Here is a 27,459-nt window from a genome sequence, read left to right on the forward strand (position 1 = left end):
ATTGTTCTATAGTTTCCACACTCTGTTGGATTACCTTTCTTTGGGATGGGTACAGATATAGATCTCTTCCAGTTAGTTGGCCAAGTGGTTGTTCTCCAGATTTCTTGGCACAACTTGATAAGCACGTCCAGAGCAGCATCTGTTAACTGAAATATGTCAATTGGTATACCATCTATTCCTGGGGCCTTATTTTTTACCATTTCCTTCAAAGCAGCCTGAACAAGTTCTTTCATCACCATAGGCTCTTGCTCATATGTTGTTTCATGAAAATCTTCTGTGTCTGCCAATTCCTTTAGATACAGTGAGTTAGTATATTCTTTCCATATTCTTTTAATACTTCCTGGATCATTTAACATTCTGCCGAAAGCATCCTTGATTATAGCAATATGTGTAGTGTTCATGCACCATGAATTGTTTACTTTCACTGTTTTCAAACATATTGAACTACGTAATTTTTTATGTAAAGGAAAAGTTTAAGTGATAGACTGTGATTACAAAGTTGCTGGACCAGGGGAATAGATGGATATAGATAGGAATCAAAGACAGTTCTGTTGGCATTAAGTGTGATTTCACATGGGATTAAAGAGTATGTGTGTGTGTGTGTGTGTGTGTGTTAGCATAATCTATAAAAATGATCTATAGTAACATATTATTTTAAAAAGTGAATGTTTTGCTCTCCATGACCAGCTTCTGTTTTACCACCATTGTGATGTCTGCATAGCTTTCAAAGAATGTCAAGCATTACAATGGCAATAAAATGTTAATTTTTAGAACCATTAGCTTTTTAAATTAAGAGAACTTGAAAAATACACAACAGTCTACTGTGTTATGTGATTGTTTAACATATCGAGGTGTTTGTTTCTATTATTTATGTATATATTTTTCTTTATCAGTTTCAGGTATGTCCCAAAAGTCTTTGTGTGTCTACTCCTGGACATCGCACTGACCTTTTTCAGAGAGATCCTAAAAACGTCCTGATAACTGATTTCTTTGGAAGTGTACGGAAAGTGGAAATTACAACAGAGACTATTAGTTTGCAGCGTGATTCAGAAATCATGGAAAAGAGGTATTCATCTTAAATTGTCAATGAATATATAGAAATTCTCTTCTCACAATTTGTAAAAATTTGATGAAGCCTAATATTAAGAGTTGAAAGTTGGTGTTTATAAGTAAACATATTTCTGTCCAATCAACATTTTGTGTAAACTCGATGCTTTTCAGATATACGGGCCCAACCTCTAGTTATTAGTAATTAATAAGCTAATGATTATAATCATATTGACATTCCAGAATACAGCATTTTTAATGGTAAGATTTAAGACTGGCTAAAAAGACCTAAAACTATCTTCATAACCAGCTAAAGCAAAGTGATGCTTCTCTGTCAGTGTTGGTTCAGAAAAATCTTGATGAAAGTGCAAATATGTGAGCATTTCACTCCACCATTACTCTTTAATATAAATATGTGCGCTGTTTACCTTTTACAGTAGATAATATTAAGTAGTGAAAATTTGAATAGGGAAGCTCAAAGTTAGATATTTAAAGGTCATTCCAACCGGATCAGCAACATGATAAAGAAAAAAAAAAGATCGAAGTTGTTAAGGATTTTGTTTTCATTTAGATCCACGCATGGAAAACAGTCAAGAAAGAAAACAACATATAACATTGGACAAATCCTATGCCAAAGACTTTTCAAACACACTAAAACACACACACGGAGTTCTTTAAAGACTTAAATTATTCTTGACCTAGACCATTATCTTTTCAGTTGAAATTTAGTTGATGAATAAAGAAGACCAGAGAAGAAGCAATGCCTTTGAATTGTGTTGATTCAGAGTATCTAGTACACCATGGATAATCAGAAGAACAGACAAAATCATCTTGGAGGAAGTATAGTCATAGAACTCCTTAGGGGCAAGTATGGCCAGACTTTATTTCACATCCTTTGGATATATTTTCATGACAGACCGGTGCTTCAAAAAGGACATCATGTTTAGAAAAATGAAGGATCAGTGAGGGGAAGAAGACCCTCAGAAAGATGGACTAATAGACTGCCTGCAACATATGGTTCAGTTCAGCAGAGATTTGGAAGGATCAGGATCGATTTCATTGTGGTGTAGATGGAGTTGCAGTGAGTCAGAAGTGCCTCAGTCACACCTAACAGCAACAGCAAAAGTCCTTAGACAGATACAAGGCAGAAAAAACAAAAGGAGGAAGTGAGTTCCACAAGAATGGTAATACACCAAATACATACCAGACTGCGATACAATGCTCACATGTTAAATGTTCCTTATGAAGGAAGATTGAAGGAGAACTCATCAACAGCCTGCTTTATGCAGAGACTAACCTTGTTTGCTAAAAATGAAGAGGACTTGAAGCACTTACTGCAGAAGATCAAAGACTGCAGCCTGCAATATGGATTATATGTCAAGTATCTGAAAATAAAACTCCTCTCCACTGGGCCAATAGAAAACATTTTCATGGATGGAGAAGGGATAAAAAATTATCAATGTTTTCGTCTTACTTGAATCCACAATCAGCACTCTTTGTACCAGCAGTCAGGAAATCAAAAGGTGTCTTGCGTTGGAAAAATCTGTCTGGGACTCCTCAAAAGTGCTGAAGCACAACCATGTGAGTTTATAAAGTTTACCTGATCTAAACCATGTTCTTTTCAATTACTTGCTATCCGATCCTCTGAAAGTTGGACCATGACTAAGGATGACAGAAGAATGTCTTTGAGTTGTGTTGGAGAAGATGTATTTAATGTCCTATGGACTACTAAAAGGACAAACAAGTATGTCTTGGAGAAGGTAGAACCAGGGCGCTCCTCAGAAGCTACTAAAGTGAAACTTTGTCTTACGTACTTTGGACATGGACATGTTGTTAGGAGGACCATTCCTTAGAGAAGAACATCATGCTTGGAAAGGCTCAGGGTCAGCGAAGGAGGGGAAGGCCCTCAACAAAATGGATCAACACAGTGACTATAAAAATGGACTGAAGTGGAACATAGATGATGAGGATAGGGCAGGATTGAGTAGGGCTAAGAATTACTGTTTGTGGGGTCACAGTAAATTATAGTTGACTTGACAGCCCCTAACAATAACAATGATCTGAGTTCAATATTTTGTCCTTAGAATTTTTCCATATTGAAAATCAAAGCTTGAATTTATTCTTCAGTTCAAACTACAAGCATGTTTTCCCTTCTTGTGTTCTGACTCCAACTCTGTTCATTTTGTTAATAATACTTTGCTTTGTCATTAGAGGGGGCGGTATTTGGGAAAAGACATCATGCTAGCAAAGGCAGAAGGGTCGGAGAAAAAGAAGACCCTAAACAGGATGGTTTGACATAGTGACTGTGGCAGTGAGCTCAAGCACACCAGAGACCAGGAGGACAGCAGATAGGGCAAAATTGTGATCAGTCATTTCTAGGTTTGTTCTCAATCATAGTGGACCTGAAGGCACCTAACAATAGCACCCTGGCTTTGTTAATTCAGTAAAATTCTGCTGAGCTTTGTTCTGTGCTCTTAAGAGTGAACTTTTGTTACCTAAATTTTCTCTCTGTATTTGTGTGAAAGTGAAGATTATTGATTCTGAAGACTTTCTTAATTTATCTTTAATTGAGGAGAAAATTAAGTATCAAAGTTAGTTATCAGCTAATGTTGAATTAGAGCACCCCCTAGTGTTTATAGTACTTTTAAAGACTTTTCCTATCTACAAGATGATTTCATATTTATTGCTAGACTATTATGCAGTTAATTAATGAAAAGTAAGTTCTCTACATGCTTCAAGAGCTTTTACATGGATGGTAGAAATATTATTGTATGTAGGTATGATTTTTATAAAAGATAAATGACAACCAGAAGTTTATTTAAAGAATAGTTTGTCATCATGTATCATTGTGTGCCCGTGATATGTTCTGTGAAATAAGATGTTTAATGATTTAGGTCTTGTGCAGACACTTAGGTTACAAACAAGTTTCATTCCTAAGTCTGTCTTCATGTATAACTAGTGTGTAAGTTTATACAGTTAGGTATGGTTCATATTAAACAGCACTCAGTCAAATGTTTGTCTTAGCATAATACAAAGTGTGCTTTTTCTGTGCATAAAAAGCATTGAAGAAACACTTCTAGATATATTGAAACATCTTAATGATACTCGAAAAATAATACTTTAATTTGCATTTCTAAATAGAACTTGTTTATTACTACAAACCATTATATACGTACCTTCAATTTTTAATAAAATAAGCTTTATAGGACTTGATACCACAGATATATCAGGTGGTACATGACGGCATTCTTGAAGGGTCCAGATAGCCCAAGAAAACAAAGAAAATGTAGGCTAGAATGCCTGTGTTTTTCCCCCAAAAAAATCTTGGGTTAAAATGAAAAGCCAAAACCAGTGTATTTGTTACTTTGGCAAAGAAATTATTTGGTAAAGAGTAATTGAATATATTACTTGAACTACCAAAAGAACAAATCTATTTTGGAAGAGGTACAGTCAGAGTGGACCTTAGAAAAATGGTGGAATTTAGTGTAACATACTTTGGGCATGTTATCAAGAGGGGACAGTCCTTGGAAAAAGATTTCATGCTTAGACTAGAGGATGGTTGGCAAGAGGGAGGAAGATTTTCAAGGCTGTGGATTAACCCAGTGACAGCTACCATGGGTGTGAGCACAGCAGAGATTATGATGATGACACAAAAAAAATCAAAGATGGCACATAATTTTGTTCTTTTGACTTCGGGTCACTGTGAATCGGTGCCTGCTCACGGGCACTAAGAACAGCAATGGTGCTGGTCAAATTTAACCTCTTTGCTTTGAAGTTTGTTTTGACAGTGCTATTCTTGTTTCTGAATCTTTATGCCCTATTTGTTTAACATTTTATATCATGTATCTTGTCTGAATTATTATGTAATGTGAAGTGTCTCAAAGAAAAAAAACCCAGAAAAGAAATGTGGGTGTTTTGTTTTTTTTAAAATAGGGACTACTATAATGTAATTCTGTTCTTATTTTATCCTTTCATAAGTTACTTTGAGCTACTTGGCTTCCTTTCTTTAAATGTTGGCCAGTTTTTAATCATGTATTCAGAAAGTGATGCAAAATAGACTTGATAACTCAGTGAATGAACACAGGCAAACTCTCATATTAACAACTGGGGGGAAAATAGAACAAGGCTATTATATTAGTATTTATTTATGTTACTTTTAGCCTTTACTCTCTCCTTCCACATCAGAGTTAACTACTACTCAATACTTTTATAGAATTTACTTTCTTGCTTTTTACCTAAATATTTATCTTTAAAGGCGATGGTTAATTTTTAAAATTTTATTAAGTGGACTCAATACTATATTTGTTTTGTTTACTTCTTTTACTAATATTATATTGTGGGATTCATTTTTTATTTTTGTTTACAATTGTAGTTCATTTTTTAACACCAAGGTATTTTTTTTTACTTACAATAAAATCACCTTTTTTTAGTGTACTGTTTTGTGAGGTTTTATAAATGCATAGTTTTATGATCACCATTAAAATCCATTGCCGTAAGAAATTCCCTCACAGCAATTCCCATATTGGTTATTTTAATCAACTCTTACATTACCTATTTTTTGTCCCCATAATTTACCTTTTGTAAGTGGTAAGGAGTTGTACTGTCCACATAAAGGAAGTGGTCTGAATCCACCTTTGGCTCTGCAGGAGAAAAATGTGCAGTCTCCTCCCATACAATTTACAGCTCCTGAAACCTCAGGGAGGGGTTAGCTGTGAATTAGTTTCAGTTTGGCGATAGGTAACAAAAACAGTACAACTATATATTCTGAGATCGTGCTCTTTCTGGTAGTTGAGTAACTTAATCACATCAAAATTCTAGCAGATCTTTTAAAATTGGAAGTAGAGAACCTACTTTAATATTTATTATACCATTGAAACCCTAAATTCTTATCTTTACTTATAAGGCTTATTAGAAAATTAAAAAACTTAAGTGTACATATCCAGTAGAAATACTAGTTTGGAAGTTGCAAAGAAAAGATTGTGAGGAATGTGAAACTGTATGATTAAACACAGCAAATTGCTCATAGGAAAGTAATAGGATCATGAAACTTTATGAACCAAAGAACCACTAAGATGGCTAAAATAACAGTTGACAAGGTTTCTCCCCCACTTTTTATATAGTACATAAATTTCTCAGAGTTATGATTTTATTTATATTCAGAGAGGCTTTATTTATACAAAAGGATCTGGTTGTTCTGCTGTACTACTTATAGCACTAACTTTTTATGGGGGGGAAAAAGGGTTGTTTCTGTAAATGGTAGATAGTAAAATAAAATGTTAAAACTAATACATTATTCTGCATTATTTTTAAGTATCTTATTTGGCCACTATATGTTTTATCTTTATTTACAGCATTTTGTTATTTTAGTTATTCAGAAGCTCATTAAAGTGAAGCTTCAAAGCATAATTAGATGTGATTTATTTGAATGAAAAAAGGCACCAAATCTGAAATTATCCATTTTTTCATGTGACATACACGTAAATTCTCACAATAATAATAAATTGATAATTTTGTGGGCTTTGATTTCTTTTTTTTTTTTTAACAATTTATTTTACTATCTACAATTTACAAAACATTCATTGAAGGGAGCTCTGGTGGCACAGTGGCAAGAAGCTGCACTGCAATCCCAGAGGTACACGGTTCGAATCCACCACATGCTATGCTGGAGAAGGAGGGGCAATCTCCTACTGTACCAGTCAGATCCCATTTGACAGTACACACAAAAAGTAATAAATAAAATTTCAAAAAACAAAACATTTATTGAGTTACTTTTTCACTTTTAAAAAATAGTGTTATAAATTGTTATTGTTATGTGCCTTCGAGTTGCCTGCGACCTATAGTGACCCTATGTGTACAGTAGTTCTGAACCCTACCTGAGCCAGCCTCACTAATTCCAACACACCAACCCTAATTGCCCCCGTTACTGTATCAACCCATCTCATCTGGGGTCTTCTTCTCCTGCTCTGTCCTCCACCCTTTTGAGCATGATGTCCTTCTCCAGAGATTGGTCTCTCCTGGCCACAAGCCTAAAGTATGTGAGATGGGGCTTCAAAATCCTAGCCTCCAAAGAGAAACTTGGTTTTGCCCTCTCTAAGACAAACCCATTTGTTTTCTTGGTGATCCATGATAATTTCAAGACTCTTCTCCAGCCCTACAACTCAAAGGCATCAATTCTTCTGTCATTGTTATCGCTGCCCAGCTCTCTGATGCAAAGCAAGTAATTGCAAAGATAATGGCCTGGATCAGGAAATAAGAGACATCAAATTGGTGAAGAGGTGGAAAAACTATGCTGTATGCAGAAGATATGAGAGCATATACAAAGAACCTGAAAGACACAGCAAAAAAAAAAAAACAAAAAAAAAACCACAACAAAACAACCCTGTTAGTCTGAGTAGACCAACTTAGTAGAGTGGCAGGATACAAGATCTCTGTAGCAACAAAACAGAAAAGGAAACTAGGGAAGCAATACCGTTTACAATAGACAACTACAGGATGTTTACTTGCTATTGAGTGTGAGTTGATTTTATTCGATCTCCTTTTTAAAAACACATTTGGTCAGCAGTATGGGGCTGAAATCCAGGTTGAAAGTTGTCTGGAGCAGCTGGATTTTACATAGGTTTGTTTTCTGGTTCTGGTGAGGATTAGGGTGGAATGTTCCTCGCTATTGGGTGTGAGTTGATTTTATTTGGCCTCCTATATCTCATTGTAATTTTAATGCTATTTACTCAACGTGACGGGTGGCACAAAGGGTTATGCTCTCAATTACTTGCTGAAAGGTTAATGATGCCTTGTAAGACAGACCTAGTGATTTGTTTTCAAGTGATGAGAGCCTTTAAAAATCCTAAGGAGCCAAGTGGGGGGAGAAGGGACGTGGAAGCAGAGGGATGAAGATGTGCAGGGGGAGGGGGGAATTAATCATGGAGTTGTACAATTTGATGAAGGGTGAAGGATATTGGAAGAATTTGTCCTAGAAAACAATATATTCAAATTTTGTAAATAAACTATTAAAAATAAAACAAAAATCCTAAGGAACAGTTCCTTCTTCACACATTGAGTCACTGTGAATCAGAATCACCTTGATAGTAATCAACAACAATATTTCAATTTTTTTTATTGGCTTGCTTGCAAAGTTTATATGCATTGTGTTTCACACGATTCTTCATTGACATACAGTAATTCTCATGCATTATGTTTTATAAAATTAATAAACATTGGACCTTTCCCATCATTACCCTGTCTTTTCACCTGGATCTGGATCCTTCCCATTTCTTCCCCTAACCTTCCTTCTACCCACCAAACTGCAACCCTGTGGTTTTGCCCCTAATTATTCTTAGCCCTCCTCTTCCCCTTTGAGTTCTCATACATAGTTTACCCGTTATCTTTTTTATATTTACAATAATGGTCTTACGCAGTATTTGTCCTTATGAGACTGGATTTATGAGTCCACTCCACATAATACTCTCCAGCCTATCCCAAGTTGGTTCATTCTTGTATATTTCTCATTTGTGAAAGAACTATAAAAATTTAGGAAATCATGTTTTACCAGAAGATGGCAGTAGTGGTATATATTTGTTCATGGTAAACACCTTTATTTATTTATATCTTTTTAAATGCCTAAACTAGAAGTAGGTTGTACTTTTCAATAAAGCGTGACTTTTCTGATTGTGGAAAGAAAAGTCTTTGATTTTATTGTGCTAGTTTTTAAAAAATGGTAATATCCGCCCCCCATCTATGTGAGAGTTTCTCTAACACATAAGAATGTGGGATTTGGGCTATAAAACATATCAATCTGAAAGATTCTTATAAATTACTACTTTTGTATCTTATTTGTAGATATTTGTTTGCATATTTTAAGTATGTGACCAAGAAATTAAAGGGTAAAAAATATTCTTAAGTTGTATATGTGAGAATTATTTATAATTAACTTGTAATAATAAGAAAGCATTTTCTTTTAGTGAAAATATCAGGGGGCAAAAACCTCATTGGATTACATTTTTAAAAGGCTGATGTTGAGATTGCACTTTAGGATTGTAGGTGTTAGATAAAGCTAATGACAATATAAATAATATAATTTTAGAAATTGCCATTTTTGCAGGGATCATAACAGGTCTTGTTACTTGATTTTTTTTTTCTTCTAGCATTCTCTGGAGTGACGCTGCTGTGTTTCTAAAGGAAACTTATAATTTGTTATGTAGAATAGGGAGTTCTGGGGATATCATCAGGGAGTTGTGATGCTAACCCAACGATCAGACTTCTCTGGTGGTTCAAATCCTTTTATAGGAGAAAGATGACCAAATCTCCCCCTCAGAAACCCAATGGAGGTTAAAGTAGGAGTCGATTCCTACTTGACAGCAATGAGTTTATTAGAAAGCACATGGAGAAGAATATACATGGGTTCAAATTTTGGCTTACTTGTTCTATTTCTTCCTCCACCCCTATTATTGTAAAAAACCATGTATGGGGAACCTAGGGGGTAAGGGTTGGGAGCAGAAGAGTGAGGATGGGCAAGGATGAAATCACAGGCCTGCACAATTTGGTGGGGAAAGAGAGTGGGCGAAGGAAATGAAAAAGATCCAGTGGGGATCAGAAAAGACAGGGTAATGGTGAGCATAATCCAATGGGGACAGATTTTTTTATAACAAAGAAAGTGTCTTATTCACTTGTGGGTTTCTCATTCGGGGTGCAGACTCTCTGTGTGCTTCATGCTGTACAGGGGCACTGAGATGAAGGGAAAGGGGAACCCACTTTAACACTTTACTGGTGGTCTTGAGTTGAAGCTGCATGCCTTCAATTAGAAGATATTTTCACAACATTTTCTGCCTTCTGGACTGCAAAGTGTTTGCATTGGTGAGTCCAGTGGGGATGGCTTGCTGAACCTTGAGGCTCCATCCTCCTTCACTTCCTTAACTGGCAGTTATATTTCCCTTTTGTCTCTGGAACTGAGTTCAGGATTCAGGTATGGAGCAAGACTCAGTGTTCAGGTTACTAGGAAAGGGAGCAAACTTAGAGAGAATAAACTTGTGAGTAACAAAGAGTAGGGCTTTGGGGTGTTACTTACAGATGTATTGGAGAAGAAGGTCGAGGAAAGTGGCTTAGATAAGATTCCTCATATGCACCAGGCAACTTTCCCCAGCACCCTGACGGCTCTCCCCAAGGGGCCAGATGACTCTGGGGGTTGGGCGGCCCTCCCCATGCCCCAGGTGGCTCTCCTCGGAACCAGGTGGCACTCCTTGGCAATTGGTTGGCAGTCCTCGGGGCCCCCACCAAAGCCCCCCTGAAGTCTGGACTCTGTGTCCCACTGGAGAACAAGGCTGAGGACAGCACTCCTGGCTCCAACGCCTCCACCATTACCTCCCTCCCCTCCACCAAGTGGTCCAACTACAACTTGCAGTAGGCATCACTACCTTCCCCCTCTACAAATAGAGAAGGGACCTTCAGAGTGGTGAACAGACCCGCCCAAAGTCTAAACAGTTTTTGGTAGCAGTAGTCAAGAAACCAGGTATAGATAAACTGCTAGCTGGGGAGTGCCATGGTGGCCCATTTCAATGCAGCTTGGTGCGCCTCTGGCTCATCACACTGTTTCCGCCACTGCCATCTTGGTATATTCTGTGGCTGTGCAGGGCCTCTGTTGTACTGGTCACAGGGCCTGGCACCCGCCACCCAACCGAAGTGAAGGGACCTGTGGGTTCCAGCTGCAGGCCACCTGCCATGGGACTGTGGCAGTGTGGGCTTAGCAGCGGCTAGCCAGAGGGACTCATCCTTGTGTTTTTGAGAATCTTTGTCCTCCTCTTATTGAGCTTCAATCCATATTGAAGACCATTTATCACCTGTTTAACTGTTCAGGTATAGATAAACTGTGGGCTGTGGAGGGCCATGGTAGCCCATTTCAGTGTAGCTCAGCTCACCTCCGGCTCATCATGCTGCTTCGTCTCTGCTGCCATCTTGGTTCCCCTGTTCTATGTCTTTACCACATTAGTTAATCTCTCTGCAACCCAGATATTTTATCTTTAAATGCTATTATGCTCTCCCAACTGAGTGTGGAAACTACAGAACAGTGTCATTGATTTCACATGCAAGCAAGATTCTGCTGAAGATCATCCAAAAACGATTAGAACAGCACATCAGCAGAGAACTGCCGGAAGTCCAGACTGGGTTTAGAAGGGGTCGTGGTACTAGGGATATTGTTGCTGATGTTAGATGGATCTTGGCTGAAAGCAGAGAATACCAGAAGAATGTCTATCTGTGTTTCATTGATTATGCAAAGGCATTTGACTGTGTGGATCATAACAAACTGTGGCTGACTCTGAGAAGAATAGGAATCCCAGAACATTTAATTGTGCTAATGAGAAACCTGTACTTGGACCAAGAGGCAGTAGTCAGAACAGAGCAGGGTAACACTGCATGGTTCAAAATTGGGAAGGGTGTACGCCAGGGATGCATCCTGTCTCCATACCTTTTCAACCTGTATGCAGAGCAGATTATCCGAGAGACCAGGCTCTATGAGGAGAATTGTGGCATCAGGATTAGTGGAAGATCTATTAACAATCTGCGTTATGCAGATGACACAAACCTGCTTGCTGAAACTGAGGAGGACCTCATGCACTTGCTGCGAAGGGTCAAGGACTGCAGCCTTCAGTATGGACTGAGGCTCAATGTCAAGAAGACAAAGATTCTCACCACTGGACCAATTGGCAGCGTCAGGATGGATGACGAAGAGATTGAGAGTGTTCACAGGTTCAGTTTGCTCGGCTCCACAGTCAACACTCTTGGCAGCAGCAGTCAGGAAATCAAAAAGCATATTGCGATGGGAAAGTCGGCTGTTAGGGACCTCTCTAAAGTACTCAGGAGCAACGGTGTCTCTCTGGAGACTAAGATGCGCCTGAGACAGGCCATGGTCTTTGCAATCGCTTGTTATGCATCAGAGAGTTGGACAATGACTAGGGAGGAGAGAAGGAGAGTGGGTGCTTTTGAGCTGTGGTGCTGGAGAAGGGTACTGAATGTGCCATGGACTGCCAGGAAAACAAACAGATTCATCTTGGAGAGGATTAAACCAAGCTACTCCTTGGAGGCAAGGATTCTGGGGCTTCGTCTGACATACTTTGGACATGTTGCCGGGAGGGATGGGTCCTTGGAGAGGAACATCATGCTTGGGAGGATGGAGGGACAGCGCAGGAGGGGAAGACCCTCTATGAGATGGATTGATTCGATGACTGGGGTAATCGGGATGGGTGTGTCAGAGGCGGTGCGGTTGGCGCAGGATAGGGCAGGGTTTAGGGCTGTTGTGCATAGGTTCGCTATGAGTTGGAAACGACTCGACGGCACATAACAACATTCAGAGATATATAAGGATTCTGGCTAATGTTTATAAAATAAATTTACTTGGTTGTGTACATTATTTTAAAATCCATTACAATGCCATCTAGTTGCTTGCGACTCCTGGCTATCCTATCAGCTCTGAACTCTGTTCTATCTTGAGCCAACCTTACTGACTCTGACACACCTACCCCAGTCGCTGAGTCAGTCCATCTGATCCAATGTCTTTCTCTCTTGTGCCATTCCTCTACCTGCCAAGTCTGATGTTCCTCTATCTTTAAAATAAGAGATATAGTGGGGATATTACTGTCTTTGGTGTGTTAAAGCTTTATTAATATAGCTTTGTCTGTACTTTTTATCAGCCAGGCCATTTATGATACATTTTGACAGAAATTCTACTTAGACTGCCTTTCTCATGCTTATCCTGTGTAGTTGATTTTTTAAGAATTCTGTTTCAGGATTCTGCTCATTTACATTTTATTTTACTATAAAAGCAGCATAGAGGCATGACCATCTGACCTCCTCTAACTTCACGAGGTGAGAGGAAAATCCACATCAGCATCAGCAGCTTGAGGCCAATTCCTGTGAGGTGAGACTTGCCTCCACCCCCCAGCTTTCTTACTAATGTTTTGTATACATGAGTGGATCTACTAGATTTGATAATTCATTTAACTGGCTACACGGAACTCACAGACTATATTCACAGGTTTGATAAGGAAGTTAACAGGTTACAAATTCCGAATGAAACTACTCAGGATGCAGTTATTTCTTTAGAACAGTCTTTTCTTGGCCATGCCCGCTGGGAGGCCTTTCCCTGGTCTTTTATTCCATTGTTCTGAGCTCTCCCCTTTTTAAGGTAGGTGCTAGGAAGCTGTGTTAACTCTGCTAACTAAGCATCCACTTGGTTAAATGCACACTCTCCTTCTAATTTTTGGCCTGAAGGTGTTCCTCTCTAGCTCTGTAAGCCAACCTATCTAGTCCTTGAAAAGTACCTGAAGCCATCAGATTCCATTAACAAGCCCCCTGGATGAAGGGACTCAGCTTTTCCCTTCTGTGCCAGTCTCTTGGTTCTCCATGCTTCCACCATTTCTTGTGTCTCCATCTCTCTTTTCATAGCTCTCTGTCTCCTGGATCAAGAAGGTCCTTGGTACTTAAATCTTGAATCCAAAGACCACACTTCACTCCTGTTTATTCCTTCTTGCTGACAGATGTCCTCCCTTTCCATCTCTGATATTTAAGCCTAATGTAATTGTACAATGTTCAGTCTCACATTAGTGTTTCATATTTGCATGTTCTCCTTCTCAAGTGCACTGTGTAACTTGTTTACATTATTACTATCCAACCAACTTGTTGAGTCATACATATTTAGAATTTGCTTAATCCTACCTAGTCATTCTGTTATTCATAAAGTTTATGGCCTATTATTTCAGAAATGGATTGCCAGCTCTGCTTCTTACCCTGTGTTAGTCTGGAAGCTTTGCTGAAACTTATCTGCTATGGATGACCTTGCTGATGTTTGAATTACCAGTGGCATAGCTTCCAGCATCACAGCAACATGCAAGCCGGCCATCACATTATGGTAAAGTGATAGAACTTGAACTATATGAAGAGGAATGTTGCATCTACATTTAAGGAAGACTCATGAGCAACCTGTGTTAGATAGATAATACAACCTTGCTTCCAGAAAATAAAGAAGACTTAAGAGTATTTATTGAAGATAATATAAGATGGCAGCCTGCAATATAAATTACATTCATTAAGAGGAAAACAAATCCTCGCCACTGAGTCAGTATCATGGCAGGTTGAAGTTGTCAATGATTTCATTCCTCTTGGATCCACAGTCAGTACCTATGGTAGCAGCAGTTAAGAAATCCATTTGTATTGGGCACATCTGCTGTCAAGAACCTCTTTAAATTGCTCAAGAGCAAGGATGTTGGTTTAAAGAAAATGTGGTGTGCCTTATTTTAGCCATTGTATTGTCAGTTGCTTCATATGCATCTGAAAGTTGGACAGTCATTAAGGAAGACTGAAGAAGAATTGATGCTTTTGAATTGTGATGTTGTTCAAGAATACCGAATATCCCGTGGACTGATCTAAGCTGTCTCGGAGGAAGTGCAGCCAGCAGCATGCTCCTTAGAGGTAAATAATGATGACACTTCATTTCACATTCTTTGGACATGTTGGAAGGTGGGACCAGTTCTTAGAAATAGATGTCATCTGGGAACAGAAGAGAGTCAGCAAAAGAGAAGCCCTTCAAAAAGATGGATTGACACAGTGAGTGTAACAAGTGGGTTTGAGTATGGAGGAAACCAAAAAGATGGTGAAGGAGAGGACAGGTTCTAGTCTGTTGTTCATAAGGTCATTATGAGTTGTAGTCAATGTGATAGTTTCCAACAACAACCACCTAGGTATTTAGTGGGAGTTAGACTAGGCTAGAAGGGTCACATTAAAGTAATGCACACATCATACTTACTAATAATCTCATTTTGTGTTCTTTATTGTAACATATGAGTCTATAGAATGCTCATTCTGACACTTATAATATTTGATTTATTGTAGAGAAAAACTAAATCTGGCAATGGGTAGGGTTCTGATGTCTTTGCCATAAGTATTCTGTTCTTTGAAGTTAATTTGTTAAGAGCATAGCTATTAATTTTTTTAAGAAAAATGGAAATTTCCCCCTCAGCTTTAGTTGATAATTTGAAATTTTTTATATTACACCTTACAAGTGCAAACTAAACTCATTCAGGTGAGTCTTCATTAATTTATAAATTATTTTTAAAGTATATTTTTCTGTTAATATTGTATATAAATTTCCTGTAAGCTTATTTTAAAGTTCGTTTTCACATAAAAATAAAAAGCAAGAGACTGGGGAAAAATTATATTTGATTGTGGCCTGTTGTGCTAATATAAATAGTAATTAAATATTTATGTGAATAGACGAATCATATTTATTCATGAAATAAAAAATTTGGTGGCAATTTTCATGTGAGCTGCAGATAACATTTATCTAACATTATTCACTAGCTACTTTATTCTCTACCTCTGCCATTTCAAAATTCATATATACAGAGTTCCTGTAATACTCTGTAACATTCTAGATTTTTCACTTTAATTTAATGAAATTGTCACATTATTCTGACAGTGCATTCACTAAGGGAAGCATGTTACTGATGTTGTTGTTATGTGCCATCAAGTTGCCTATGTCTCCTCTGTACAGCAGCTCTAAAGTCTGCCCTATCCTGAGCCAGTATCACTGACTCCGACACACCAACCCCTGTTGCCCCAGTTACTGTGTCAGTCCATCTCATCCAGGGTCATAGAATCAATACCTTTCAGTTATAGATGTTACTGATACTGGGATGTCCTTTTCAATGAGATTTCTCAGCTTCAATTTTTACTTTAATATTGAGAGCCGTCTTTTCTTTCTTTCTTTATCTGATAGCATCAGATTGTAACTTAATATTTCCTGGTTATGATTTTACTAAGAAATGAAAAAAAGTGAAATATAAGAGTTATAGGCCATGATCCCCAAATAAAAGAGACTGACTTATAGTGTGGTTGCAAGTTGCAAATTACTTTGTACTATGCTTTAAGTGTTGTTGTGTGCTGGCAAGTTGAAACTAACTCATACCTGACCCTCCAGTGAGTTTTGAGAGGCAGTAAATCACATGGGAAAAGATTGTTCATTCTTCTCCCTTGGAGCAGCAGGTGGATTTGAACTGGGTTGCCTCTGGGATTGCAGTGCAGCTTCTTACCACTAGAGCTCCCTATTGGATCTAAGATACTTGGCTACCTAATGACACTCTTGAACTACATTGTCAAAGATAATTGATCGGGCATTTAAGCCAGGTTTTGTTAAAATTAGAATACCTAGATAGAGTTTTGCTTGCTGAAAGTGAAGAGGATCTGAGGCACTTATTGTGGAAGCCTTCAGTATGGATTTTATCTCAACATCAAGAAAACAAAATCCTCACTACCTGGCCCTTAGGCAATGCCCTATTAGATGGGGAAAAGATTGAAGTGGTTAATAATGTCATCTTGCTCAGATCCACAGTCAATCCTTTGGTGACAACAGCTAAGAAATTGAAAAAAAAAAAAAAACAAAACCAAAAAACCAACCTCAACAACCCACCAAACATGTTGTGTTGAGTAAGTCTGCTATCAGGGACTTCTCCAAGGTACTGGAGAGCTGTGATGTCAGTCTGAAGGCTTAACGTGCACCAGATTCAAGCCATGGCCTTTTCAGTTGCTTCCTATGCACCTGAAAGCTGAACAGTGACTAAGGATGACAGTAGAAGAATCAATACCTTTGAGTTATAGTGTTTGAGAAGAGTACGGAATATCTTATAAACTGCTTCAAAGCATAGCTAATATAAAATCTTAAATAACAATAGCATATTGTGTATATAGACACAATTCAAAGTTATGACATCTTGATGTTAAGTGTTGTTCCCAGGAATGGATTCTGGCCATGTCACTCTGGTGGCTACTTGAGACATGTGCTACCTCTTTACTGGCTTTTGGCCTATTAAATAAACAAAGTAGCTTACAGCAAACTTTAAAAGATAAGGAGATTCTTGTATATGTTGAGACTGTATATTACAAGCACAAGCATGTTGCTATGAAAATACTGCTGTGAGAATACTTGAAAGAAATGGGATTCAGAGAGAGTTGAGTTATTATAGAATCTCTGGATTCAGTCACTAAGGAAGGTGGGAAATTTAAGTTCTGGAAACCAAAGAGTACTTAGTGTCAAGAACTCTGTATTCCTTAATGCAGTGCCTATAGTGTGGTGGTTCAATAAAGATTAATTTAACTGATGGTGACCATTTGATGGCCAGATTCTGAGTTGAAAGATTAGGTTTGATTTCCTTCTTCTTCTTGGTATAACTTAGAGTCTCAGTTATTTGTGGTATATTACTTCTTCCCTTCTCTTTCTCAGGTCACATGAGTTAGAGTTCTCTCTCTCCCTCCCCTTCTTTCCATTCTTCCTTTAAATGATAGGCAAGTGACTAGAGGTAAGCTATTTGTATTCTTGTTCTTAGGATTTAAAATCTGGAATGAAATGCTATGTTTTGGCAATGGAATAGAATATTTTTGTTTTAAGTCCTGTGCCAGTTCACTGCTTGCCTTTTAGTCAATTCTAAGTGTTCTTTATCCTTCTCATAAATTTCCTTTTGACTTTAATTATGTCAAAATTGACTTCCGTTATTTGCAAGAGAGAGACCTTTTTAGCTGCTATAAATTGCTTAAAGTAACTATAATGTATACATTTCCAATCTTATTTGTAACTAAAGAGAAGGCTTTAACTTATGTAGTTAGAAATATAATTGATGTACTTAGTGATTTGTCTCTGGTAATACTAAAACTCTAGTGCATATCTTTTAAACCATAGAAAATGATTAAAATATATCTTATATGGGTACAGGGTTAAGGATAGTATTTCTTTCTCATTCTTTGAAAACTAGCTACAATAAAACTGAATGTTCAGAACTTAGATAACATCTGACCCTAAAGAGCACCTCAGAGTCACCAATAAATTAACATTAAATATAAGAGATCTTCTTTTTCTCCTTAGAGATATACAGATACCTGAACTTTAATAGCCTTTGGTTTACATAGTTTGAAATTTCATCACAAAGACTTTCTTAATAAAACTGTTTTGCAGTATTCAGAATGAGATGCAATATATTGTTTTTCTCAGAACTAGAAATTAATAAAAATGAGTTAGTTTGAAGTTGATCATAAACAACAATCAATTGACTTAACTTTCAGAATTGTTGCTGACTAGATTTTTTTTTCTAAAAAATACTCTTTTGTTATAAAAGACTTAGATGCTCTATAAATCAGAAAAAAAGGACACTTTTATATTGTATATAACTGAACTACCGAGAGAGTAGGTATGTAGAGACAGACAAGATTGCTTGATAAATGCCGCTGCTGGTTGTTTCTGAATGGAACTAAAATAAGAAAGTCTCCTTAGTCAATGGAAGAATGTATACATGATTTAATTTACCACAATTTCTAGCTACTAGCAGCTGATATTCTAAAGATACACACCATCACTGCTTAGTGGGCAAAAATCTCAGACTCTTTATTCTTCATTTGTAAAGCGTGCTTAACCAGTTGCCATTGATTCCATTTGTGCTATGCAGTGACTCATAGCAACTCCATATGTGTCAGAGTAGAATTATATTTCACAGAGTTTTCACTGGCTGATTTTTTTAGTAAGTAGGTTGGAGTTAGAGCACTGAATGGACTGCTACAAGAACAAATAGGTCTTGAGAGGGTACAGCCAAAGATGAAACTCGGTCTTACATACTTTGGGCATGTTGCTAAGGAAGGGCCATTCTCTGGAGAAAAACACCAAGCTTGGAAAGATGGAGCATAAGTGAAAGAGAGGAAGACCCTCAGTAAATGGATTGACACAGTGGCTGTTGCAGTGGTCTCAATATAGTAGAGACAGTGAGGATAATGCAGGATAGGGCAGAGTTGAGGCCTGCTGAAGAGTGGGGACACTGTAAGATTCTGTCTATTTGATGGCAACCAACAACAACAACTGGTGTGTAAGGAAGCCTCTGTAAGTCTTGAGGTATTGATTCTTTATTGCTAGAGTAGAATTAAGATGAAAATGTCAGAAAAGTAGAAAGTATTAATAAATATATGATAAAGATTAACAAATAAATTATAATGGAAATGAGAAAATATTTTTGCCTGGCTTATAATGAAGATAGATATATTAAAACTATGGAATATGGTTAAATGAATACTTAGAGGGGAAATATATATGTATATTTAAATGTATTTCTTTGAAAGCCAGATGATTTGTTTAAGATAAAGAATTACAAAAAGAATATCAAATCAAACGCAATGTAGTAATAAGAAAATAATGAAGAGAGGAAATTTATATAACAGAAAACAAGTATATTTAGAAAGGGATAAAAAAGCCAAAAATTCGTCTTTGAAAATACCAGTATTGGCAGACAATTACCAAGGTTGATTAAGGAATAGGAAGAAAGCATATATTAGCAATATTAAATGAAAATGAGAATTGTACAGAAATTAAAAAGATGTTTATTATAAAACATATACCACTAAATTTGACAATGTAAAGGAAATTCACAAATTTCTTAGAAAATAAAATTTTGTGAAACAGTCGTAAGAAGTACAAATCTGGATACTCTGTTATATTTGAAAAAGATCTGGCTTGTTCTTTAAATATCTGAATACATAACCATACTGCAGGCTAGTTGTTTTTCCGTGTGAATTCTTCCAAACATTTAAGGAAGAAAGATTATCAGACTTCTAAAAATTCTTTAAAAGAGTGTAACAAAAGAGGAAAGTGCTCAAACTATTTTATTCATTTACCATAATCTTAATATAGAAATTTAGCAAAAATGCTGTTTTGTTGTTGCTGTGTACTGTGGAGTCTGAACCGCCCCATAGCTGACCTTCCAGCAGGTTTTCAGAGGCAGTTAATCTCATGAGAGAAGATTGCCCATCCTTTTCCTGTGGAGTAGTTGGTGACTTCCATTGCAGTGCAAGGATTGCAGTGCAGCTTCTTGCCATTAGACCACTAGAGCTCCCTAACAAAGATATTACAAAATGTAAATTACATATCAAGCTCTCAATATAGAATATTTATATTATATTATTTAGAATATACTGAGTCATTGTATCAAAAGAAATTGACAGATATAAAAGAATTTAATGAAATAGCATTTGAGCAAGAGCCTATGGTGATGAAGGAAAAAGTTCAAGCTGCTTTGAAGGAAATAGCAAAAAATAAGGCCCTAGGAATAGATGGTATACCAATTGACATATTTCAGCTAGTAGATGCTGCCCTGGATGTACTCACCAAGTTGTGCCAAGAAATCTGGAGAACAACCACTTGGCCAACTCACTGGAAGAGATCTGTATTTGTTCCCTTTCCAAAGAAAGGTGACCCATCTGAATGCAGAAACTACAGAACAATATCATTGATTTCACATGCAAGCAAGAGTCTACTGAAGATTATCCAAAAACGACTGGAACAGCACATCAGCAGAAAACTGCTGGAAGTCCAGGCTGGGTTTAGAAGGGGTCGTGGTACTAGGGATATTGTAGCTGATGTTAGATGGATCTTAGCTGAAAGCACGGAATACCAGAAGAATGTTTGTCTGTTTCATTGACTATGCAAAGGCATTTGACTGTGTGGATCACAACGAACTGTGGCTGACTCTGAGAAGGATGGGAATCCCAGAATATTTAATCATGCTAATGCGAAACCTATACTTGGACCAAGAGGCAGTCGTTAGAACAGAGCAAGGTTACACTGCATGGTTCAAAATTGGGAAGGGTGTACGCCAGGGATGTGTCCTATCTCCATACCTTTTCAACCTGTATGCAGAGCAGATTATTTGAGAGGCCGGGCTCTATGAGGAGAATTGTGGCATCAGGATTAGTGGAAGATCTATTAACAATCTGCGTTATGCAGATGACACAACCCTGCTTGCTGAAACTGAGGAGGACCTCCTGCACTTGCTGTAGAGGGTCAAGGACTGCAGCCTTCAGAATGGACTGAAGCTCAATGTCAAGAAGACAAAGATTCTCACCACTGGACCAATTGGTAGCATCAGGATGGATGGTGAAGAGATTGAGATCGTTCACAGCTTCAGTTTGCTTGGCTCCACGGTCAACACTCTTGGCACCAGCAGCCAGGAAATAAAAAAACGTATTACGATGGGAAAGTCTGCTGTTAGGAACCTTTCTAAAGTACTCTAAGAGCAACGGTGTCTCTCTGGAGACTAAGGTGTGCCTGATACAGGCCATGGTCTTTGCAATCACTTGTTATGCATCAGAGAGTTGGACAATGACTAGGGAAGATAGAAGGAGAATTGATGCCTTTGAGCTGTGGTGCTGGAGAAGAGTATTGAATGTACCCTGGACTGCCAAGAAAACAAACAGATTCATCCTGGAGAGGATTAAACCAGGCTACTCCTTGGAGGCAAGGATTCTGGGGCTTCGTCTGACACACTTTGGACATGTTGTAAGGAGAGACAGGTCTGGACAGCGTAGGAGGGGAAGACCCTCTATGAAGTGGATTGATTCAGTGACTGGGGTAATCGTGATGGGGGTGTCAGAGGCAATGCGATTGGCACAGGATAGTGCAGGGTTTAGGGCTGTTGTACATAGGGTTGTTATGAGTCGCAAACGACTCGATGGCACATAACAACAGTAACAACATCATTATTTATAAACAAAATATTATCAAATCATCTATAAAGAAAAAGAATTATGCATCATGACTGTAAGTTTGTTTATTTAGTGGTTTACAATAATTACAAAATTAATACTTGGTTAGTTTGTTCGTGAGTACTGAAAAGCAACGATGTCAGTCTCGAGACTAAGTTGTGCATCTGATCCGTGGCCATGGTCTTCACAATTACTTGCTTGCATTAGAAAGCTAGCAATGACTAGGGATGAGAGAAGAATTGATGCCTTGAGCTGCTGGAGAAGAGTTGAATATACTAAGGACTGCTAGGAAAACAAACAGATTTGTCATGGAGAGGGTGAAACAGGCTGCTCATTGGAGGCAAGGATTCTGTGGCTTCGGCTGGGCATGTTCCACAGACCAGTCCTTGGAGAAAGACATCATGCTTCAGAGGGTGGAGAGGAAGGAGAGCACAGAAAAGGAAGACCCTGGATGAGATGGATTGATTGGGGTTACTGGAGTAGTAGCAGTAGGTGTGTCAGAGACAATAAGATTGGCACAGGATAGAGCAGGGTTCGGAGCTGTTGAACATAGGGGTCACTGTGAGTCACAAGTGATTTAACACTTGTTTAACACACAACAACAGTATCAATATAATTCCCTAACTTAACAGGAGAAAAAGTGAAGTAAAAAGTCAACTCATCATCCTATAGATGCAGTCAAGTACTCTACAAAATGGCAATTTAAAGAAACTTCTTTCCTCTGGCAAAATGTACCTTAAAATAACATTTTAGTAAATAATGTGCTTGATATTCTAAGACTGAAAATTTTTTTCTTTGAAACTTGAATAAAAGAAAACAAAATTGACACATCCGTCAAGTGCAGGTGAAACCGTTACCAAACTGACCATATGCTAGTCTGTAAAAGAAACCTGTATAACTTTTGGATACATTTTCAATAAAATCTGTCACTAATTTTATGTGATTTTTTTTTAAAGTTATGGTCAGTCAAACAACATAAGCAGAAGAAAGAAATTTTTATGTAACATGACAGTGTTTGTAGAAAATTAAAAATAATCAATAAATTTTAAAATTGAATATTAAAGTTCATGGATAAGAGCATTATTCAAATAGAAATTTATGTTTCTCAAAGAATGATTTAAAAAAGGAATTGAAGATTCATTTATGTATTTATGTAGAATTTTGACAGCTTTCCCACTGTTAGTTACCTAATGCTACTATAAGACAATGGGTGGCTTTAAAGAAGAGAAATTTATTTTCCCACACTCTGAATTTAGGATGTGGCTACAAGAGGAGATTTTCCTTTGCCTATTTCAGCTTCTGTTAGCTGCCAGCAGTCCCTGTTTCTACATCAGTTTTAATAGTCTGTCTTCCTCATCTTCCCGTGATGTCACTGTGCACATTTTGTTCTTTTCAGAGCTCAGAATGGTCAGATTTAGAACCCTAGATACAAAGAACACATTTGAAATTGATGTTGTTTTTGTTGTTGTTATGTGCTGTTTAGTCGCCTTCAACTCATAGAGACTCTATGTACAGCAACTCTGAACCCGGCCCCGTCCCAAGCCAGTCTCACTAATTTTGACACACCAACCCCTCTTTGCCCCAGTCACTGTATCAATCCATCTCATCCAGGGTTTTCCTCTCTTGGGCTGTTCCTCCACCCTTCCAAGCATGATGTCCTTATCCGAGGATGGGTCCCCGCTGGCCACTTGCCCAAAGTATGTGAGACGGAGCTTCAAAATCCTAGCCTCCAAGGAGAAGCCTAGTTTCACACTCTGTAAGACAGACCTATTTGTTTTCTTGGTAGTTGACAGGTTTGGAGGAAGACTTATCCACATCCTGCATTATGTTTATGATACAACTTTGCTTACTGAAAGTGAAGAGGACTTGAAATGCTTGTTGCAGAAGGTGAAAGAATACAGCTCTCAATATGGATTACATCTCAATATCAGAAAGACAAAAATTCTCACCACTGTGGGTTGTTAGGCAACATGATGAAAGATGGAGAAAAGATTGAAATTGTAAACAACTTTATTGTAATTGGAACCACTATCAACACCCTTGGAACCAGCAATCAAGAAATCAAAAGACATATACCATTGAGAAAGTTTGCTATCAGGAACCATTCCAGATCAGTAAGGAACAGCATTGTCAGTTTAAAGACTAACATATGCCTGATTCAAGCCATGGTCTTTTCAATAGCTTGTACAATCTGAGAGTTGAATAGTGACTAAGGGTGGCAGAAGAAAAATTTTATGTTTGAGTTACAGTGTTGGAGAAGAGTACTGACTATTCTATGGACTGCAAAAAGAAGGAACAAATGTGTCTTGGAAAAGTGCATCCAGAATGCTCCTTCAAAGCAAGGATGGTGAAACTGTCTCATTGTCTTTGGACATATTATTAGAAAAAGCTATTTCTTGTAAAGGGATACCATGTTTGGAAAGGTCAGGGGTCTTTGGCAGAGAGGAAGCCCTTTAACACAATGGATTGACATAGTGACTGCAACAGTTGACTCCAGTGTGTCTGAGATAATTAAAGTGGTACAGGATTGGGCAGAGTTCAGATACCTTGTTCCTAGGGTTGCTATAAGTTGTACTTGACTCAATGACACCAACAATATCATTAATTTTAAATAAATATCATTAATGATAGATTTTCTACCAGTGCTGATGCTGCATTTCTCCTCATAGAGCCCAGCCTCCTGGATAATCTGCTCTACATACAGGTTGAAAAGGTATGGAGACAGGACACATCCCTTGTGTACGCCCTTCCCAGTTTTGAACCATGCAGTGTTTTCTTGCTCTGTGCAGACGACTGCCTCTTGTTCAAGTATAGGTTTCACTTTAGCATGATTAAATGTTCTGGGATTTCCATTTTTCTCAGAGTCAGCCACAGTTTGTTATGGTCCACACTGTCAAACGCCTTTGCATAATCAATGAAGCACAGATAGACATTCCTCTGGTATTCCCTGCCTTCTGCCAAGACCTATCTAACATTAGCTACAATATCCCTAGTACCATGACCCCTCTAAACCCACCCTGGACTTCTGGCAGTTCTCTGCTGATGTGCTGTTCCAGGCATTTTTTTATATCTTCAGCAGAATCTTTCTTGCATGTGAAATCAATGATACTGTTCTTAGTTTCCACACTCTGTTGGGTCACCTTTGGAATGGGAACAAATATAGATCACTTTCATTAAGTTGGCCAAGTGGTTGTTCTCCAGATTTCTTGGCACAACTTGGTGAGCACGTCCAGGGCAGCATCTTTAAACTGAAATATGTCAACGGGTATATCATCTATTCCTGGGGCCTTATTTTTTGCTATTTCTTTCAAAGCAGCTTGAACTTCTTCCTTGGTGGAAGATCTATCAACAATCTGCATTAAGCAGATGACACAACCCTGCTTACTGAAACTGAGGAGGACCTGAAGTGCTTGTTGCAGAAGGTCAAGGACTGAAGCCTTCAATATCTCCAGAATAGAGATGGATTGAGACAGTAACTGAGGTAATGGGGTTGGGTGTTTCAGAGAGAGAGAGAGAGTGGCTCAGGGTAGAATAGGGTTCAGAGCTATTGTTATAGGGTCGCTATAAGTTGCAAGTGACTTGATGGCACGTAGTAACAGAAACATACACTCACAGATAATCCCACCCATCTCTAAGCATAGGGAGCTCTGATGGTTGAATGGTAAGGAGTTTCACTACAACTCAAAGGAATATACCAGCAGATCTGCTGGAGAAAGATGGGCAATCTCCTCCTGTGCAATTTACAGCCTCTGAAAACCAGATGGAGGGTCAGCTATGAATTGATTCAATTTGACAGTATACAACAAAAACAACATCTAGAAACATGTCTGTGTTTCATTCATGTAGGTGTCTTTTAATGTCCCATGTTTAACTTTCTCATTTCATCAAAGATAATAAACATCTACAGAAGATGTATACATAGGCAGCTAACAGTTACTGTTTTTTTTAAAAGGGATCATTTTCTAGTATGATTAGTTAAGTGATTACTATGCATGCTATTTAGCTTCATTTAATAACACTGTATCTACACTCTACCATCTTTCTTATTAAACTAATAATGGTGGCTACTATTACACAATTTAGAAAAAGTTGAAGGTTTGTCAATTCCCTATCTTTATCCTCATTTTTTTTTCTTTTGTCATAATGCAAAACCACTGCTTTCCAGTCGAGTCTAGCTCTTAGTGACCCTATAGCATAGAACAGAGCATTCTATGGCTGTAAATCTTTATGGAAGCAGACCGCTACATTTTTCTCCCACAAAGTGGCCAGTGGTTTTGAACCAGGCACTCAGTTGGCAGTTTCATACTTTAACCACTATCCCATCAGGGTTCCCTGTATTATTATACAGCTTGACAATTTTTATGAAGTGCTGAACAGAAACAATTAAAGTACACATCCTTTACTTTAAGATGTTTCTAAAAATGTTGCCCTAAAGTGTAATATCTACTATTGGCTCAACATTCCCTTTAAAAGATTAAGATTGTTGAGGGTACCATGGACTGCTAGGAAAACATACAGATTCATCCTTTAGAGCGTTAAACTGGGCTGCTCCTTGGAGGCAAGGATTCTGAGGCTTGGTCTGACATACTTTGGACATGTTGTCAGGAGAGATCGGTCCTTGGGAAAGGACATCATGCTTGGGAGGGTGGAGGGCAGGCACAGGAGGGGAAGGCCCTCTGGGAGATGGATTGATTCAGTGACTGGGATAATTGTGATGGGAGTGTCAGAGACAGTGCGATTGGCACAGGACAGAACAAAGTTTAGGGCTGTTGTACCTAGAGTCGCTATGAGTCGCAAGCAACTCGAAGGCACATAAAAACAACAACATCATTAATGGTAAATAAATAAATAACATTCATTGACAAACTGGAAAAATAACACACTATCTTAATCTTTTAAAGGGAATGTTGAGCCAATAGTAGATATTACACTTTAGGGCAACATTTTTAGAAACATCTTAAAGTAAAGGATGTGTACTTTAATTGTTTCTGTTCAGCACTTCATAAAAATTGTCAAGCTGTATAATAATACAGGGAACCCGGATGGGATAGTGGTTAAAGTATGAAACTGCCAACTGAGTGCCTGGTTCAAAACCACTGGCCACTTTGTGGGAGAAAAATGTAGCGGTCTGCTTCCATAAAGATTTACAGCCATAGAATGCTCTGTTCTATGCTATAGGGTCACTAAGAGCTAGACTCGACTGGAAAGCAGTGGTTTTGCATTATGACAAAAGAAAAAAAAATGAGGATAAAGATAGGGAATTGACAAACCTTCAACTTTTTCTAAATTGTGTAATAGTAGCCACCATTATTAGTTTAATAAGAAAGATGGTAGAGTGTAGATACAGTGTTATTAAATGAAGCTAAATAGCATGCATAGTAATCACTTAACTAATCATACTAGAAAATGATCCCTTTTAAAAAAAACAGTAACTGTTAGCTGCCTATGTATACATCTTCTGTAGATGTTTATTATCTTTGATGAAATGAGAAAGTTAAACATGGGACATTAAAAGACACCTACATGAATGAAACACAGACATGTTTCTAGATGTTGTTTTTGTTGTATACTGTCAAATTGAATCAATTCATAGCTGACCCTCCATCTGGTTTTCAGAGGCTGTAAATTGCACAGGAGGAGATTGCCCATCTTTCTCCAGCAGATCTGCTGGTATATTCCTTTGAGTTGTAGTGAAACTCCTTACCATTCAACCATCAGAGCTCCCTATGCTTAGAGATGGGTGGGATTATCTGTGAGTGTATGTTTCTGTTACTACGTGCCATCAAGTCACTTGCAACTTATAGCGACCCTATAACAATAGCTCTGAACCCTATTCTACCCTGAGCCACTCTCTCTCTCTCT

At 37.9% G+C, this 27,459-nt stretch overlaps 1 protein-coding gene across 1 annotated transcript in view; it reads left to right on the plus strand.

Annotated features, from left to right (window-relative positions):
• PIGK (phosphatidylinositol glycan anchor biosynthesis, class K) overlaps nucleotides 1-27,459 on the plus strand; it is a 225,442-nt gene that overhangs the window by 115,318 nt on the left and 82,665 nt on the right. The window contains exon 8 of the mRNA XM_006888612.1: nucleotides 894-1,066. Within this exon, the coding sequence (XP_006888674.1) occupies nucleotides 894-1,066 (173 nt within the window). The remainder of the gene's footprint in view (nucleotides 1-893; nucleotides 1,067-27,459) is intronic.

This window comes from Elephantulus edwardii, unplaced genomic scaffold, assembly GCF_000299155.1.
Source record: "Elephantulus edwardii isolate Elephantulus edwardi_28Jun2011 unplaced genomic scaffold, EleEdw1.0 scaffold00069, whole genome shotgun sequence".
NCBI classification, from domain to species: domain Eukaryota; kingdom Metazoa; phylum Chordata; class Mammalia; order Macroscelidea; family Macroscelididae; genus Elephantulus; species Elephantulus edwardii.